The sequence below is a fragment of the Mastigoproctus giganteus genome, chromosome 7 (genome assembly GCF_048544385.1).
Source record: "Mastigoproctus giganteus isolate SK-2022 chromosome 7, ASM4854438v1, whole genome shotgun sequence".
NCBI classification, from domain to species: domain Eukaryota; kingdom Metazoa; phylum Arthropoda; class Arachnida; order Uropygi; family Thelyphonidae; genus Mastigoproctus; species Mastigoproctus giganteus.
In genome coordinates this window covers 216,582,470-216,601,128 of record NC_143581.1, presented here as the reverse complement: position 1 = coordinate 216,601,128, position 18,659 = coordinate 216,582,470, and the positions used below count along the sequence as shown (strand labels likewise).

Here is an 18,659-nt window from a genome sequence, read left to right as displayed (position 1 = left end):
CAGGTGCCTAGTCTCCACCACTGCAATTTGCTCCTGGTAAGAGCACCCCTTTGTTCCCCTCACCAATCTTGTTGCCCTTCTTTGTACTCGTTCTAGCAACTCTACATCCTTCCCAAAATGAGGCCTCCAGACCTGTACACAGTACTCTAGGTGTGGCCTGACCATTGCCTTGTATAACGGGATAATCACCTTCCTGTCCCTGCTAGCAAAATTCCTATATATCATTGACAAGACTCCATGACCTGCTCTGGCAGCCCATCTGCACTGCTGAGCAAACTTCATATTTGACTGCACAATAACCCCCACGTCTTTTTCACTTTCCACTTCCCTGAGTGTAGCACCACACAGTCGGTACGTTTCTATTCGGTTATTGCTACCTATATACAGTACTTTGCATTTGTCAATGTTAAACTTCAGTTGCCACTTCTCAGCCCATTTCCCCAACTTATCTAGATCCAGTTGGAGTAGCATACTGTCTTTACTGTTGTTAACAAACCTATCAACCTTTGTATCATCTGCAAACTTGGACATTAAATCTGATATACCTTCATCAATATCACTGATAAATATACAAAACAACACTGAACCCTGGGGAACTCCACTAATAACATTTGTCCACGAAGAGCAGTGTCCATTGATTACCACTCTGTTGTTTTCCACTCAACCATCCCTTTATCCATTGTAGCAACTTACCCTTAATGCCACACCTCTCCAATTTGAACAGCAGTTTTCCATGTGTAACAGTATCAAAATCTTTCCTGAAATCCAAGTATATGATATCAAAATTATTTTGGCATTCATTTCCTTTGTGACCACATCATAGTATCTAATCAAATTGGTCAGATAAGATCTCCCTTTAAGAAACCCATGCTGTGTCTTAACTATTACTGCAGTCTTGTCTAGATGATCCTGCAATGCTTCTTTAACCAATGATTCCATTATTTTCCCCAGAACACAAGTTAAACTAACAGGTCTGTAGTTACTTGTGTCACTTTTTGAACCCCCTTTGCGAATTGGTGATACATTTGCACACCTTCAGTCTATGGGACCTTCCCTGAGTCCAAGGAAGCTCTCATAATTATGGCTAAGGGTTTGCTTACTTCCTTTGCTGCCTCCTTTAATGTAACTGGATAGATCCTGTCCACCCCAGGCCTTTTTTATGTTTAACTTCAACAATTTCTCCTCCACTTTGCTCTCTGTTATTACAAAATCACTTAGCTCCCTGTTAGCGTTTGATAAACTTCTGGAACTCCCCTCATTGAATAACTTCTCATGTGTGAATGTACATGCAAAATACTCATTCAGTTTATCAGTCACCTGAGCATGATCATCAATAGTCAACCCATCTATATTAAGTGGTCTGATCTGATTCATCCCTTTCCTTCTAGAGTTTACATAAATAAAGAACTCTTTGCTGTTTTTCTTTGCATCCTGAGCCAATAATTTCTCGTAATCTGCCTTCGCCCACCTAACCTCCTTTGTGACTTGATTACAGACTAGTTTATACCTGCCATAGGTTCTGAGTCACCTGATACTTTATATGCATCCCATACATTCTTCTTCTCTGCCACTAACCTCATTAATTCATCTGACATCCATTTAGGCCTAAACCTTGAACAGTATTTCTTAGTTGGAATGAAAAGAACTTGGCAACAAATAACTGCAAACAACTTGTGGAGTGTGGAAACACATTTTGCCTCATTGTGCAAATAGTAGTGGTTTCGAATAAACTGTTATAGAAGAAATAAATATTGGAAGAGAACTTGGATTTGATGATCTAGAAAATGACGATGATCGGAAATTGCTCAATTCATACTCAGAAGAATTGACTGATGATGATCTCTTACTTTTAGATCAACAAAGAGCATTTGAAGAAGCCAACAATGATGCTGAAGAACGAGATAATATGCAAGTGAAGGAGTTCACTCTCAAGGAATTCAAAGATATCTTTCGAGCTGTAGAAGTCGTGAAGCAAAAAATTATGGATGCTGACCCTAATCTCGATCGAAGCATGCAAATTTGCCGAGATGTGGATAAAGCACTCTGCATCTACCAGCATATGTACGGAGATTTAAAGGAGAAAACAGTTCAGTCTATGCTGCTAAAATCTTTCAAAAGATGTTGTTTGTCAGTCTGAGCTTACCTATAGGAATGATATTTAGAATTTTTTTTTGGTTTTATTTTGCTTTCTGTAATTACCGTGCTATATGACTTTGTTAATAATAAATTTAAAGTATATTCTTTTTATTCTTTATTGTAATATTTCATTAATAAACATAAAACGTATGTTTAAAATTTTCATTACCTATTTCCATCGAGCTGGAACCAATTACTGTAAGCATAATTATAACTTAGAATAATGCGAATTCGAATAATGCGACTACTTCGTAGGATTCATTGGTCGCACTAATCATGACCTAGCTGTATACACGTCCATACAGCAGGGAACCCACACGTGAAAATCGCACGTGTGTGTGTGTGTGTGTGTGTGTGTATGTACACATTATATAAAAAAGGGGAAAGGAAAAAATGACAATGAGAAAAGACTTTCATGGACTAGGGTCACTGATAGTCATAATGAATATAATAAAAGATATAAGTAAAAGAGTGAAGAGATATAGGAAAAGAGTAAAGAAACAAATAAAATGACAATATAAAATATTTACATATAAAATATATTAAAAAAAAAAAAAAAAAAACAATAATGATATTGTTCTATAATGTACAACTCTGGTGTTGTTAACAAGAGTCAACCACCAAAACTGCATAAAAAAGATGACACACATGTCTGTTTTTAACACAAAGCACATGCTATGAAATAATGAAAAAACAAAGGATTAAGAAATTAGTGATTTCAGAATAAATTTAATGAATTTAGAATTTATTATGTTAAGGTCAAAAGGAATGGGGAGAATACAATCAGTAGGCCTGTGGTTTGCGGTTGACTCAACAGAGGAACAAAGAGAAAAAGCACAAACAAAAGAAAGTAAAGTAGTAAAGAACTTGCTATAACCAACTGCAATTGAAACAAACAATACCACAGAGATATCTCGAGTGTAAAAGACAAAGGAGATTGCAAGTGGCAAAAACAAAGGGGGGGGGGGAATGCTGAAAGTGCATAATTAAATTTGTGATAAATGCAGCCCAGAAAAGGAAATAAATTTTGCACTAAGTAGCAAGCAAAGGGTGCTAAACTTTGAGGAGAAAAAAGGTAAGAGGAAGAATACAGTTTCTCGCTATGCATTTGTAAAACTGACAGCTCACAAAAAAAAAAAATAAAAAGAAGCTTATAAGAAATTAAAGAAAATGGAAAAAAAAAAAAAAAAAAACGGGGGGGGGGAGGTTGGGATGGAAAATTCCATTTCTTTAGTAGGACCTTGAATTGAGTTCTGACAGCATGAAACATGAACCATTAATTTAAAGTGAGTTATGTATAAATAAGAATAATACTATATATATATATATATATAAAATAAAAGAATAATAGTATTAAGAAGCTAAGTAATTATGGAGAGTGGAGTGTAACAGTACAAAAAGGAAGATAATGTTGATTATGGATCAGGGACACTGCATTAGCAAAATGTACCCTACAGCCACAATGTGTATATATATTTATAAATATATCATATGTAGAAAGTGTGAAGAAGAAGAAAATTTCTGTTTAAACCTATTGAATTTACGGTATACACCAGAAGTGAAGTCGACTAGATGGATAAGGAATGTAGCGATATATGGTACGATGATGGTTTGGTTTTTTTTTTTTTTAGGAGCATTAGCAACTAAGGCTATATTGCTCCGGGATATGCGGTGGTCATTCCCTGACCTTTCTGCATCTTCCGTATTTGGTGGTGACGGGCTCGAACCCTGGTCTAATCAAGAAGCATGTGATACGCACTACTGCTCCTTCCCACCTGGCTACGTAGGTGCCCTTGGTAGGATGAGGCGACCAGAAATTTAAGATTATGATAGATTCTTCTGTACCCATTTTATTGTGTGGGTTTTTAAGATTGAATTTACAGATATCGTCTATTATGTGAAAAAGCTGTTTGGACTTGAAGTTGAATGTGTGTATGAACATTTGTAGTGCTTTCAGTACATTGTGTTTGGTGCTGAAAAGTAAGTTATGTATATATTGTACATCTGTGTTATTTTTGTCCCAATCTTTAAGGGTTTCATTAAAATTGCCTAAATCTATCATAATCTTAAATTTCCAAAGTAAAATAATGGATAACATTAATAAATATATCAATCATCATACTGATTTGCTTCCTAACAATAGCCAAAACATCAACATAAAAGTTAGATATAAATATAAGAAACCATTTGGGATACTAGCCTGCAACTACAAATCCATAGCAACCAATTTAATATCCTATAACATAGACATTAATGACTGCATCTGCAAACATAGTAATATGCAACAATATATTGATCCTGACCACGGGCACATCATCACAGGAAATTTAAGTATCGTTGCAGACCCAACACTCAGATATATCCTAGCCCAAGGATTTAAATTCAGATCATGTAACAAAATAAATCTAACCACTTTCAAAAAAGAGCTATATCAAGACCTATTAAACTACTGCTTTTGACTAGCACATAAACATAACACACCGATAGAGGCATACCATATGTGGATTAGCAATACATTAACGCTATTAAAACATAAATTTACATCACTAAGTTCAAATAGATATAGCCAGTACATATTCAGCTACTATAACCTAGCTAACCTAAAACAAAAACTGCTAGAGATACATAAAGACTTCATCATTACACCACTAGATAAAGCATCAAATAACTATGCTTTTATTTGCAAAACATTTTATGCACACACTTTGATAACTGAACTTAACTCCAGCAACACATACAAACCTATATCCAGTTCCTGCAATATTATTACAAAGAATTAACAAAAAATTAAAACTGAACATTAGCAATTACAGTGCCATATATATACTCCATTCCAAAATTCCATAAAAAAACCCACAGGATTCAGATTTATAACGTCCTGCAAGAATAGTTATGTACATAAACCGGACAAAACTCTTGAATGGCTACTGCAACCCTTGTTGAACATCATACAAAATAGCAGAATTATAGGCAACAACCTACCAGTATTAAAATCCTTACAGAATAACAATATTTCCAGTATACAAACTTTTGACTTACACAGCTTATTTACAAGTATTAACCAAACCAAGCTAAAAACAGTACTCAAAGATATATACACAAAATATAGAGATAATATAACCTGCAATACCAATTACTGGAACTAACTAATAAACTTATGTATCTCCAATAACTTTGTATACGATGGCAAGACAACATATCTACAAACTAACGGAACACCTATGGAAAGTCCTGCTTCATGCATAATAGCTAACCTATATCTACATTGGTCTGAAATCTCATTTCCACCGGACCTTAACTTCTACAGATATATAGATAACCTCATAGTTATCAACTGCCCAAACTTCATCAAGGAATATGGGCACTTATACCCCAATGAACTCAAACTGGAAAAAACAAACAAACAACAATGATATTACAGCCTATTTCCTGGATCTTGAACATCAACCTGTACAACAAACGTGATGCATTTAATTTTAATATAGTCAACCTCACACAGTGGCATTCCAATATATCTAGAGGAGTGCATGCCAAAATTATACTAGTGCAAAGCATCAGAATAGCAACCATCTGCAGCAATAAGGAAATAACCATCAATAACATCAAGATGCTATACAAAAAACTGACAAACAACCTTTTTCCTACGGCATATCTTCGCTACCACTTCTGTAAAGCCCTCAACATCGTGAAGCATAAACTATGGGACATCAAAATAGACAGAATAATCAACAATAATTGATGACAACAAACCCATATACACCAAGTTTGTAAATAGTGTATATACAATACACTAGGCTTCTGTGGCGTCTTACAGCTTAGAAAACCTGTACCCACCAAATGGCCTAACACAGTGTATTAACCATGTATATAATTTAATTTAATTTTATTTTATTTTCATTTCATTATCTACCTACCATATATTTTTCTCACTCACACAACTGACCTTAAATACATGATGTACTCACTCCCAGACCTTCGTTCAGGATCCTAACTATAGGAACGGGTTTGCAACCCCGAACTACCTGAGCCCAACTACTTATCTCTACTTCATTCATCTTTCTACTTTACTTGCCCCTACTTCTTATGTCCTGTGAGCCATTAGTTTACCGAAAGCAATATGCGGGATACTACCTTCTTACTTTACCCAATCTATTTTCGCCTTAACAAATTTTAGCTGCTTTTCACTGCTACTTTGAAAGCTATTATATCTCTCAACTATCCTGGACAATTTGGGAACCATGTATTTAACAGCGTTCATCACCACATATTGCTTTTCAATTTATACAGACACATACCATAATTTTTTTTTTTTCACACCATTTTCTAATGCTAGGAGCCGCTAGCGTACCTACACATAAATATACACATAAATATACCAAATGACCAAGATGGCATGCCGCCATCTTGGTCATTTGGTCAGTTTCAGTCTTACAAGGTAACGGTAAGTTCCTTTCTTCTTGCCTATTCCTACATTCCGATATCGTTACTTTAGTTTTTTCAATTCTTTTTACTTGCATCTGTAAGGTCATCCATGAATTGTATGCCCTACATAATATAATTACATTTATTGGCACAATTTATTAGACCTTATTGTTGCCGCAAAATTTCAAAATTTTAAAATTTCGTTCTCAACACGTGTCTACAGCACACAGAATATGTCAGAAACAAAAGCAAGAACATTGCCGTCTTTCTCGTAAGTTCACTGAAATTGTGAAAAACACTGCAATGTAATCTTATTTTGGTCACCTTTTCATTTCTTGCCAACTATCTGTCTCTCTCTTTTTCATATCTTACCTGGTCGCCTCATCCTACAATATATCGCTACATTCCTTATCCATTTAGTCGACTTCACTTCTGGTGTATACTGTAGATTCAATAGGTTTAAACAAAAATCTTTTTCTTCTTCACACTTTCTACATACGATATATTTATATATATATAAGCTAAATTAAAATAGGATATTTGCCAGTAGCATGGCAAACCAGTAAAGTGAAAAAGAACTTGGCCAAATAAAATAACATAACAATAACAGAAAAATATATAGGGATGGGGGGGATAAAGAAGAAGAGGGTAGTGTTGAAGCAACGTTCCTAAAATAATTTAGAAAAGTAAGCCAATTAAAAGAAATTTAGTGGCGCCCCCTTGATGGCACCCATTTCCGAATTATGTGAAATCTCATTAAGATGGAAACGTAGACTAACAACATTACATGACCAAAGAAATTGAAAATAATAATTAATAAAATGAAATAAAATAGACTGACCATTATGCCCCATCTCTACAGAGGACCACGAGGCCAATAATAGTCAGGGAATCACTGCATTTCGGACGCTAAACAAATCAGACCGCCAATGCAATAGATTTGCATAGCGGTGGACCTTATGCAGCGAAAAATAATAAAACAGAAAGCCTAGTACTCACATGGCCAAACCACACCACTGACTAAACAATAGTTGAACTGAAAATATATAGAAACAAATTAGGCTATAGATAGCAGTACGAACGCAGTGTTAGCACATCGTCATGCTACCCCCGGGTAAATATAATCCAATTAATCCAAAAATTAAATAGAGAGATAGAAATTAATAAATTTCTATCTCTCTATTTAATTTTTAGATTAATTGGATTTTATATATATAAGGTAGAAGTAATAAATCTATTGAAAAGTGCAAAGATGGAGACGTAAATTACACAAAATGCCAAAACTAATAGCAGAAATTGGAGATATTGAAGGCTTGAGAAAGAAAGAATTTGAATATTCTGTATAATATAATGAATTAAATAAAATTATATGCTCAATTGGATAGCCAATTAAAGAGACGGGAACCGTAAAGCAAAAAATAATTAGATTAATATATGAAGCAATAATAAGCATCAGAGAAGGATGTGATGCTTTGGGGGTCCAAGAAAGGTGGGAGAAAAAGAACTTAGCCAAATTCTAAGTCATCAGATTTTAATTACAAAATTAAAATCTGATGCTAGTTAAAAATAAATATTGATACTTAATCAGGTATCTCTTTAGGGGACGAACATCTGATCATGTATCAAAAACTGCATTTCTATACTTGTCCATACTTGTGGAAGAAAAGGAAATTTAAAAATATAAAAATAAGTGAGAGCAAATAGAAGCACGACTTCCACTTCTTTACCTGTCCATATTTTTGCAAAAGTTCTGCTGCTTTGCCCTCCTATTTGCTCTCACATATTTTTATATTTTTAAATTTCCTTTCTTTTATAGAAACACAGTTTTTGATACATGATCAGGTGCAGTTTCCTGAAAGTATCAATATTTATTTTTAGCTAGCATCAGATTTTAATTTTGTAATTTTTCTCCCCCTTTCTCGGACCTATAACAAAAGTATCCCACCCTTATCTGATGCTTGCTAATACTTCATATATTAATCTAATTATTTTTTGCTTTACAATTCCCTTCTCTCTAATTGGCTATCCAATTCAACCTATAATTTTGTTTAATTCATTATATCTTATAGGATATTCTCATTCTTCTCTCTTTTTCAAGCCTTCAATATCTCCAATTTCTGGTATCCTTCACCTATTAGCTTTGGCATTTTGTGTAATTTACACCTCCATCTTCACACTTTTCAATAGATTTTATTACTTCTATCTCATATATATAAACTTTGTATCCTTTACTGCTGCTTTGTACACTCTGGTGCAACTGTCATATTATTTTTATCTCTCTACTGTCACTTAACTTTCCAGCCCATTTTTATCCTTATCACATATTGGATTGTCCATGGAAATAAAAATATAAATATTAATATAAATAAAAATAATAGGATGTATTGATAAAACTGAACATCCGAAAAAGAATGAAAAAGTTATTAATTTATTTAATCGTATTATGGATCCGGGACACTACCAGTTATAGCAGAAATACCCAGCAACCATAATAAAATATACACAAATGTATTTGATCAGTGTATTGAGTAGGATTGCTGACTTGTCAGGTGTAATTACAATGGAATGGAATAAACTGAGAATGCCTGCAAGGTAAAAGCAGATTACCTGAAAGTAAATGAAATTAAGATTAACTTAAAAATATTCATAATAACTGCACAATCATACACCAAACGTTATTAAAAATATAAATAGTGTTATGTTATATTAAAATAATGATAAATGAAATAAATAGAATGATAAAATTCCACCAGATAAAACTGATAAAAAGGTAACTTGTCTGTACAATAAAATATGAAATTTTAAACTGCAAAGAATTATTTACAATAAAACAATTTCATATTTTATTGTACAGACAGTTACCTTTTTATCAGTTTTATCTGGTGGAATTTTATCATTCTATTTATTTCATTTATCTACATCATAATTTTAATATAACATAACACTATTTATATTTTTAATAACTGTTGGGGTATGATTGTGCAGTTATTATGAATATGAATATTCCCAACCCCAGAAGCCTATTTGAAGATTTAGTTAGGAGTTATGGCCATCCCATGTTATGGTACATCCGAGAATTTCAGAAGTGCAGTGTAGGAGAAGCCAAGCAGGGACAGCATTTGAGGTTTGTGCATCGTTGCAAAACATATGGGCTTATACCCCATGGATTTCGTGTTAAGTTGCCTTTTGAGGATGATCGTCTGTTGAGTGCTGCCAAGTGGTACCAGAATAAATTATTAAACATTTGGATTGGACAACTACATAGTAGTTTGAACTATATTAGGAGAAGCAAAGGTTTGTTTTTGAGAAATGTAAGTGGTAGTGTGACTCTGGCACATTTTTTGCTTATTATGAGAGTAGTGTTGGCCAAAGCAGCCCGAATTTCAGATATTTACAGGCAAAGGCAAATGGGCAAGTTTAACAGGTTAATAGAGGAGGCTGCGGCCGAACGTAATATTAGAAGTGGTAATGTTACTAGTAACTTTATATGCAATTTGAGCAGCAAACAATTAACTAAGGAACAAGAGGGGGTGTTAAACTTAGGTACGAAGTTTGCGGTGATCCCTCCTAATCTGCCATTTGCGGAAGTGGCTATGGGCATTGAAAGAGCTGTGAGTAAATCACCTGTGGTCATGGCCAATGAAATCCGTACAAGAACCTCAGCCATTTTGAGTCAGGCTAAGGCAGCTCCCTCCAACTTCAGCATTAGTCAGAGGAAAGCGCTTAAGGAGCTTAAACAAGATGGTAGTATCGTGGTCTTGCCCGCAGATAAAGGTAGGTCAACGGTGATCCTTGACAAAGAAGAATATTGTAGTAAAGCCTTGGAACTTTTGAATGATAGAGCGACATACAAAGTTACTCGTAGGAATCCATTGGTGGGTTTGGAATGGCAGGTAAACAAGACTCTACAAGTTTGGCTGAAGGCTAAAAAGATTTCCAAAGATGTGTATTGGACATTGCATGCAACAGGATGCCAATTACCTAGGTTCTACGGCCTTCCAAAGATTCATAAGGTAGGGGTTCCGCTTAGGCCGATTGTGTCATTTATAGGCAGTCCTACACGTGCTTTGTCCAGGTTCCTAGCTAGACTGATTTCTCCTATTGTTGGATGTTCCGATTTTACCATCAGGGATAGTGGAGACCGTGCAATTCATAAGGGATCAGGCTATAGAAGAGGGCGAGGCCATGGTATCATTCGATGTTCACGTGCATTCCTATTGACCATGGGGTGCAATGTGCACACATGGCATTGGAGAAGGATGACACCCTAAGCAGTAGGACTCCGTTAAGTGTGGAGAACATTTGTAGTGGGGTGGAGCTATGTCTCTCAAGCACCACCATGGTGTTTCAAAACACAATGTACAAGCAGGTTCATGGCGCAGCAATGGGTTCCCCTATTAGTGCTATCATAGCAAATTTAGCTATGGAGGAGCTCGAAGCCAGGATTTTTGATGGGTCGGTTCTCCCCATGCGCGCATGGAACCAATACGTCGACAATTATTCGGAGGGGGAGAGAGGATGAGATGCTTAGTTTCCTTAATAGCTTCTCCCCGTTTATTCAGTTTACCTCGGAGGTGGAAGTAGAGGGTACCCTCCCTTTCCTTGATGTGTTGGTATAGGGAAGGCCCTAGGCTGAAAACCAGTGTATATAGGAAACTCATGTGCCGGGGCCAATATACACATTACAATATGGCACAAACCAACCATCATAAGAATAGTGTTATTAGGGCTGGGTCCCATTGCAGCACACCCAAGGATAGAAAAGAAGAAATTAAATGTGTCACAGTGGATCTCAGAAAATGCGGCTACCCCCAGAAGATCATAGATAAATATATCCAGGTAGCGGAGCACGGACGAAGAGAACCATTTACACCAGTTGCCATCGCATACATTCCCTACTATCCGGGCCTAACTGAGTGTATAGCTCAGGTATTGCACAATTGCCAGACATGCTGTGTGCAGCTTCCAGGGTGGAGGTTGCACACAGTTGTGTCACAGGTCAAGGACCCCATACCAAGGGAATTTACAAGTGGGGTCATGTATGAGATCAGTTGCCTGGATTGTGGGGAATGTTATGTTGGTGAAACGAAACGTCGGTTCAAAGATTGTCTGGGGGAGCATATGAACGTGATAAAGACCGCGGATTATGGGAAGTCTGCTGTGGCAGAACATTTTTGGGAGGAGACCATCAAATCTCCCCAGGCGAAGCTGTTATCGTCGACCGGGCACATAGATTTTGGGACCGCAAATGGCTCGAGAGCTTGCGGATTTGTTCCTCTGAGAGCAATACCATTAATAGAGACAGGGGAATCCGCATTCATCCCCTCTTCGAGGCAGTGGTTCTTGGATGGGATGAGCGATTCCGCCTGGCACGCACCCGAGCCGTTTCCGGTTCCAGTGCACTGTGGAGAATACTGCCCATGCTCCTGTAGAACCACGTGCTGAGAACCGTGAGCCACCCCTGAAACACATCACACCGTATGAACTGCCGCATTATGACCCGTGTAGTCCATGCACCATTAAACCTCAATACAAACCAAAACCGTGAGCCTGCTGATATTTAAGGATGTGCCGTATGATAAACCTCTCAGTTTAAAAAGGAGGCGGATGCCTCTGAAAGCTACGGTGTTTTAGCGCTTTTATCATCCTGTGTTTTATCTACATTGTTTTATTGTAAATAATTCTTTGCAGTTTAAAATTTCATATTTTATTTATAGACAGTTACCTTTTTATCTGGTGGAATTTTATCATTCTATTTATTTCATTTATCTACATCATTATTTTAATATAACATAACACTATTTATATTTTTAATAACGGTTGGTGTATGATTTTGCAGTTATTATGAATATGAATATTCCCAACCCCAGAGGCCTATTTAAAAAAAAAAAAAAAAAAACTTAAAAATAATAAAAATGGCACCTAATGCTATAGGTCTTAGGACTTTAACTACGTCATCCAAGGGTTGGCAGCCAAAACTGTAGGAGCCACAGCAATAATTACAGAGACCTTGCTTATTGCTGTGGCTCCTACTGTTTTGGCTGCCGACCCTTGGATGATGTAGTTGAAGTCCTAGGACCTACAGCATTAGGTACAATTTTTATTATTTTTATGTTTTTTTTAATCTTAATTTCATTTAATTTCAGGTGATCTGCTTTTACTTTGCAGGCATAGGCATTCTCAATTTATCCCATTGTAATTACACTTGACAGGTCAGCACCCTACTCAATACACTGATCCAATACATTTGTCTATATATATCGATGCATACTTATGAATGATGTAATAATCATTCTATGTTTTGATCACCCTCTGCAAATAAACTGTTCTCGTAAATAATTTTATAAATTATAAAGTGATTTATGAGAATAAGGTGACTTTTTTTGTGAATAATACTATTGGGGGGGGGGGATCTGAAGAGATTTTGAACAGACAGAGACAAAAATTATATATTAAAATCATTGGCAGCCCAAAGGTATTTTGCTTTGAATTATTTTTGAGTTCAAAATTTCTGTTTTTATTATTTTAAAGTATTCTCAATTAAGACTTGCTGAAAAGGAATGATGATCAAAGTTAGTGGATACCATATGATGAAAAGAATTGCAGGTTCACTACCTACTGCAGTGACACAAAAATGTGCTGGGAGGGTCAAAATTTTATATTCTTCCCTTACTAAATGAAAAAAGGAAGCTATGCAAGTTGGTTACATTTACTCAAATGAGGTCCAAGCAATTTGTGAGTAGGTCTAAATTTCTTCATATATTAGATTTAATGAATGAATTTTAAAAATGAAATAAAGAAATCCTTGAATAATGCTAACCTTTAATAGTGTCATCCCCTGTTTCACTTGGTGGTTGATTTAAGTTTTCTTCTTTAGTTTCTATTATCTCTTCCTTAGTTTCTTCTTTTACAATGGCACTAACTATAGGTGATGGTTGAGGAGCTGGTTGAAAAACTTCATCTTTCAAGTGAGGTAAAAAGGCACTAATACGATCCCAAGTGATATTCCATAACTGACATTCAGTTTCGGAACTGTAATTTTCTTGATGTTGAAAAATGCCAGCTGTATCCATTACAAGTAGCATGTTTTTCAAGGATTCAGGAACAGCTTCATTCTGCAAAAGAAAATAAGAAACCCACTTATTAGTTTCCTGTATATGACACCAAATATAATAAAATTTTACTCAACCTAAGTACAAAAGCATGATTTTCCAGCATGCAGTGGAAACATCTCTAATTGCAACAGCAGAAATGACATCTATTGGTGCAGTCAGTGTCAAAGATCTATAATCAGTTGTCACTGACTGGAACCAAGAACCTTTTCTTTAATGACATAAGTCATACAAGTAAAAGGAATACTGTAAAATCATGCACACCTTCAATGCTTGTTGGGTTGTTATTTGTTATTATTATTTGGTTTTTAGGAGCATTAGCAACTAGGGCCATATTGCTCCGGGATATGCGGTGGTCATTCCCTGACCCTTCCGCATCCTCCATATTTGGTGGTGACGGGCTCGAACCCCGGTCTAATCAAGAAGTGAGTGCTACACACACACTGCTGCTCCTTCCCACCTGGCTACAGAGGCACCTGCTTGTTGGGTACCCATATCAACGAGCACAAAAGAAATAGGGAAACATGTTCATGCAACATTGTAACTCTGTAAGCTTCTCATGTCTAAGAATAATAGTCAAATCTCTCTAATCTTCTTTACAGAGAAGAATAGACAAATCTGTGCTTGGTGGTGCTAAGTATGGAGACAATTGTTGGAATGATGAAACTGTGTAATGTGGCCCAACAAATCAGTGTTCTGGTGTGGACAATGCTTCTGTGTGGCTCTGTATTGATCCTCTCATCATTTTTATTGGCTTTGCTAACTCTTTAGATGTACCTACACAAGGTAGCTAGCTGTGTGCTCAATATCCTCCACATTAGCAATCACTCATTATATCAACTATCATTTTTTTTTTTTTTTTTTCCCCTCAGTTGCTGTATGGGGAAGGACTACTGGTCTTAGAATCTCACCTTTATACTTCTGATGTGTCAATGATCTGTTCCTGATGATGACACAAAGGTCTGCTCAGCCAAAGATACTGATTACCTTCCAAGGTGCTCAACTTCAAAATTCAAGACATTGGCATTGTGCCAAAGGCTGTACTGTAGTTAGCTAATCTCGTGGTGGGAGTAGGGGTTCCCCCCCCATGCAAGTTATTCTGGATTTTTCAGCCTGCATAACACATAAATCAGCCCATTAACACGCACTTCCACAGACAAATACATATATACAGATATCACAACAAGCTGAGGTGCTGTTTAAATAATTTAATTTACTAATTCAATTATTATTTAATAGTTCTTTTTCTTTCTTCAAGTTCTTTTTCTTTCTTTATCTGCTGATCTTCTCATTCCCCCATTTTCTTGCTTTCTTCTCTCCTACATTTTTGTTTTCTCCTCTACAATAATGGTAACTGGTACAAAGATCCATTCCACATCGCAATCTAAACAATTTATGTTAAAAAATAAATAATCATCTACTCTTCTTTTTTTTTTTTCAACAGTGAGAAATATGAATTTTTAACGATTACACTTCTCAAATTTTAACATTAATTAACATAAACACAAAAATTAAAATGAAAGAATACTAAAATTCATGTGGTCATCACTCTAATTGGTATTTTTAATAATTTTTTTGGTAGTTTATAGACACCGTTACATCTGAATGAAGTTATGTTGAGAATGAAGATACATTATATTTTAGCAATTATAACTTAAATTAATTACATTAGAATATGTTTATAATTAAACCATGCCATCATTATAAGAAAATTACAACAAATTAGAGGTGGCCCTTCTGATATTGCATACATCACGACTAATATAATTAGTTCTGTATGCAATATCAGCATAAATACAACATACCAAGTGTGTTGTTATTTTTTATGATGTTTTAATACTAAAGTTCTGTGACAGTATAATGGAGTTGTCACTCATTTGAAGATGGCTAGGTTCAAATCCCAGAAATCTGCATGTCTGGGAGTTCAGCAGAAACTGGGGGAATTCTTAAAAGGCCTCTTCAGTTGGATCATTAGCTGATTTCATGGAGGGAGCGAGGGAGGGAGGGAGAGATTCCCCTTGGAAGTTATTCTTGGTTTTTCAGCCTGTAAACACACTACAGACATAACACACAATTAAAAAGTCACAGGTAACGCATTAGGAAACTAAATGCTATGACCAAAACAGTCAATATAACAATCTCAGAGAAGTCTATTGGATGGAAAAGCTACTGAAAGATCACAGAGTATGTGGTTAAAGATACTATACAGGACCATTGTGATAAGAATGTTGTCCTTAATGGATCACAACTTGTGTTTGTAAAGGGAAGTCTTCCCCAACTAATGTTGTTAATTATTATGGGAAAGTCATAAAACAGTTGGATGCAACAACTTTGACATTATTTACTTTAACTTCAGTAAAGCTTTTGTTTCAGTTCCCCACAAAAGGCTATTATATAAACTGGAGAAAACTGCAATTACTGGTAAGACCCTTCATTGGCTAGCTAAAAAAGAGCCAGAGAGAAGTCACAAATGGCCATTCCTCAGGGTGGACTAGTTTAGTAACTGAAGTCCCACAAGGATCAGTATTGGGACCACTTTTAAACCAAAGTTTAAATTCTTCTAATTCTAAGGTTTTGCACATAGGGAACAGAGATCTAGAAGTTACTTATAAGCTGAGGAAAGAGGAGAGTAGTTAAAAGTGGGTCAATACAAAACGACTTAGGGGTTAAGATTTGAAATTTTCCATGCAGTGTAGACAAGTACCTGGGAATGTACATGGTGTCTTGTCTGATATATATACACAGGGTGTCTCAAAAATACTGGTACAAACGTTTAGGGGAGGTAGGTAACATCTAAAGAAATGTGAATCGCATAGGAAACCATAACTGGAAACGTCACCGTAAGTCGGTACACGGCGCTGTTCATCAGTTCGCGAGAGAGAAAATTTCGGGTTTACTCATTCAAGCAGTAGTCGCCGCACGAAGAGCATGCATCAATATACAAACTGTGAGCTGGCAGACATGCACCTAGTATATGGATTAGCAGAGTGTGCGCCCCCATGCGGCACAACATCGCTTCGCAATAAATGTGTGGGCAAGTATGGTCGGTGACTGCTTAGTCGGCCCATACCTGTTACCATCCCGCATAAACTCTGCTAAATATTGGATCTTTCTTGAACAAGTTCTACCAGGGTTACTTGACGATGTTCCAGCAAATGTGAGATGCAACATTTGGTTTTAACATGACGGGGCAACTGCCCATTATGGAAGGTGTGTTCGTGACCATTTGAACAGGCGTTTTGGGCGTCGATGGATTGGCCGTGGTGGACCTGTTTGCCTGGCCCCCACACTCATCTGATTTATCGAGCCTTGATTTCTTTCTGTGGGGGCCTTCAAATCTATCATGTATGAATTGCCTGTGGAGACGGAAATGGATCTCGTGGCGAGACTCGTCTGCGCTGCTGCTACTGTCAAAGAAACTCCAGGTGTGTTCGACCATGTCCGCCAATCCATGCTGCGTCTGTGTCACGCATGCATCGCGTCTCATGGTGGAACCTTCGTGCATCTGTTGTAACATCATGAAATGCATCCATCTCGTACTCCATTGTTAATATTATGTCAAATAAATGTTTGCCACTAATTACTGTCTTGTGTCATTTCTGCTTCTTGTGCCTCTGCTATTACTGTCCCGTGAGTTTCCGGTTATGGGTTCCCATGTCATTCACATTCCTTTAGATGTTACCTACCTCCCCTAAACGTTTGTACCAATATTTTTGAGACACCCTGTATATAGGACTCTTGCAAGTAGGAAAATGATATAATTGTCTCTTTATATAAGACAATGGCAAAACTGTATTCAGAATATAAGGGTTACAAATGTAACATCTTAAGAGGGTAACAGAAGACTGAATTTCATGAAGTTTACCTTTGAGCAGCATGCTGTAGATCATTCAGATAAACTTCCTGCATTGGCAATTGAGGCTGAGAGTTTGGTGAGTTCAAATCTGTTTCCCTGCATCATTTAGCTATTATAACATTAATATTAAATTCCCAAACAATAAGTATAAGACTTTACCGGATAATAGTATTTTATTTCATTAGAACCTGAGTTCCATGGTATTTGAAACAATAAATAAATCTACTTATACTAGGTATAGTCAGTGTAACTAAATCAGTTTAAAACTTCATTGCAACTGATATACTAACAAAGGGCCATGCAATTTTTATGGTAACATTCAGGCTCAATCCCACAATGTGCAGTATTTAGTTAATTTAGTTACAGACCTTCTACCCCCTCCCCCACTGCAACTCTCCCCAACTTCACTATATGGAACAATAAAAAAATTTTTGAATAAAATACTTACCGTATTTCCCCGTGTATAAGACACACCTTAATTTTGGGGCCCGAAATTTGAAAAAAAAAATGTATTACATAAAGTTATTGAACTCAAGTTTTATTCATCATAAAATTCATACAACTCCTCATCACTGTCAAAACTCCCATCCATTAGCTTGTCCTTATCTGTGTCTGATGACGAATCACTGTCTTCATATATTGCCTCATCCTCAGTTCCATCTATGGCATCTGAAATGCCACACTTCTTAAATGTCTTGACAACGATCTCAATCTTGATATTATCCCAGGATCTTTTCACCCAGGTACAAACTTCTCCTATAGTTGGTTTCTTCACTCTTCCTGCTGGTGTCAAATTGTCCCCAGAAGACTTCATCCATTGGTTCCATCTGTTTCTCATGGCAGCTTTGAAGGGTTTGTTAATGTTGACATCAAGTGGTTGGAGCTGGAATGTCAAGCCTCCAGGTATGACGGCGTTTTTTGCTCTGCAACAATCTTCTTTGTGTTTTTTGTTATGTGTGCCTGGAACTGATCAAGCACCAATAGGGCAGGTTTGTGTAAGAGCCCACCTGGTCTCCTGCTCCAAATTTTCTCAAACCAGATCTTCATCCCATCCTGATCCATCCAACCCTTGTCATGAACGTGGACAATCACTCCTCGAGGAATGTCTTCTTTTGGCATTGTTTTGCATTTGA

The 18,659-nt window shown here is 36.4% G+C and overlaps 1 protein-coding gene across 3 annotated transcripts in view; it reads right to left on the bottom strand.

Annotated features, from left to right (window-relative positions):
• The window catches only part of garz (Sec7 domain-containing protein garz), a 229,355-nt gene that overhangs the window by 10,835 nt on the left and 199,861 nt on the right, over positions 1-18,659 (bottom strand). For all 3 annotated transcript variants that reach the window (XM_090378119.1, XM_090378118.1, XM_090378120.1), the window contains exon 32: positions 13,379-13,673. In XM_090378119.1, coding sequence (XP_090234245.1) covers positions 13,379-13,673 — 295 coding nt within the window. The remainder of the gene's footprint in view (positions 1-13,378; positions 13,674-18,659) is intronic.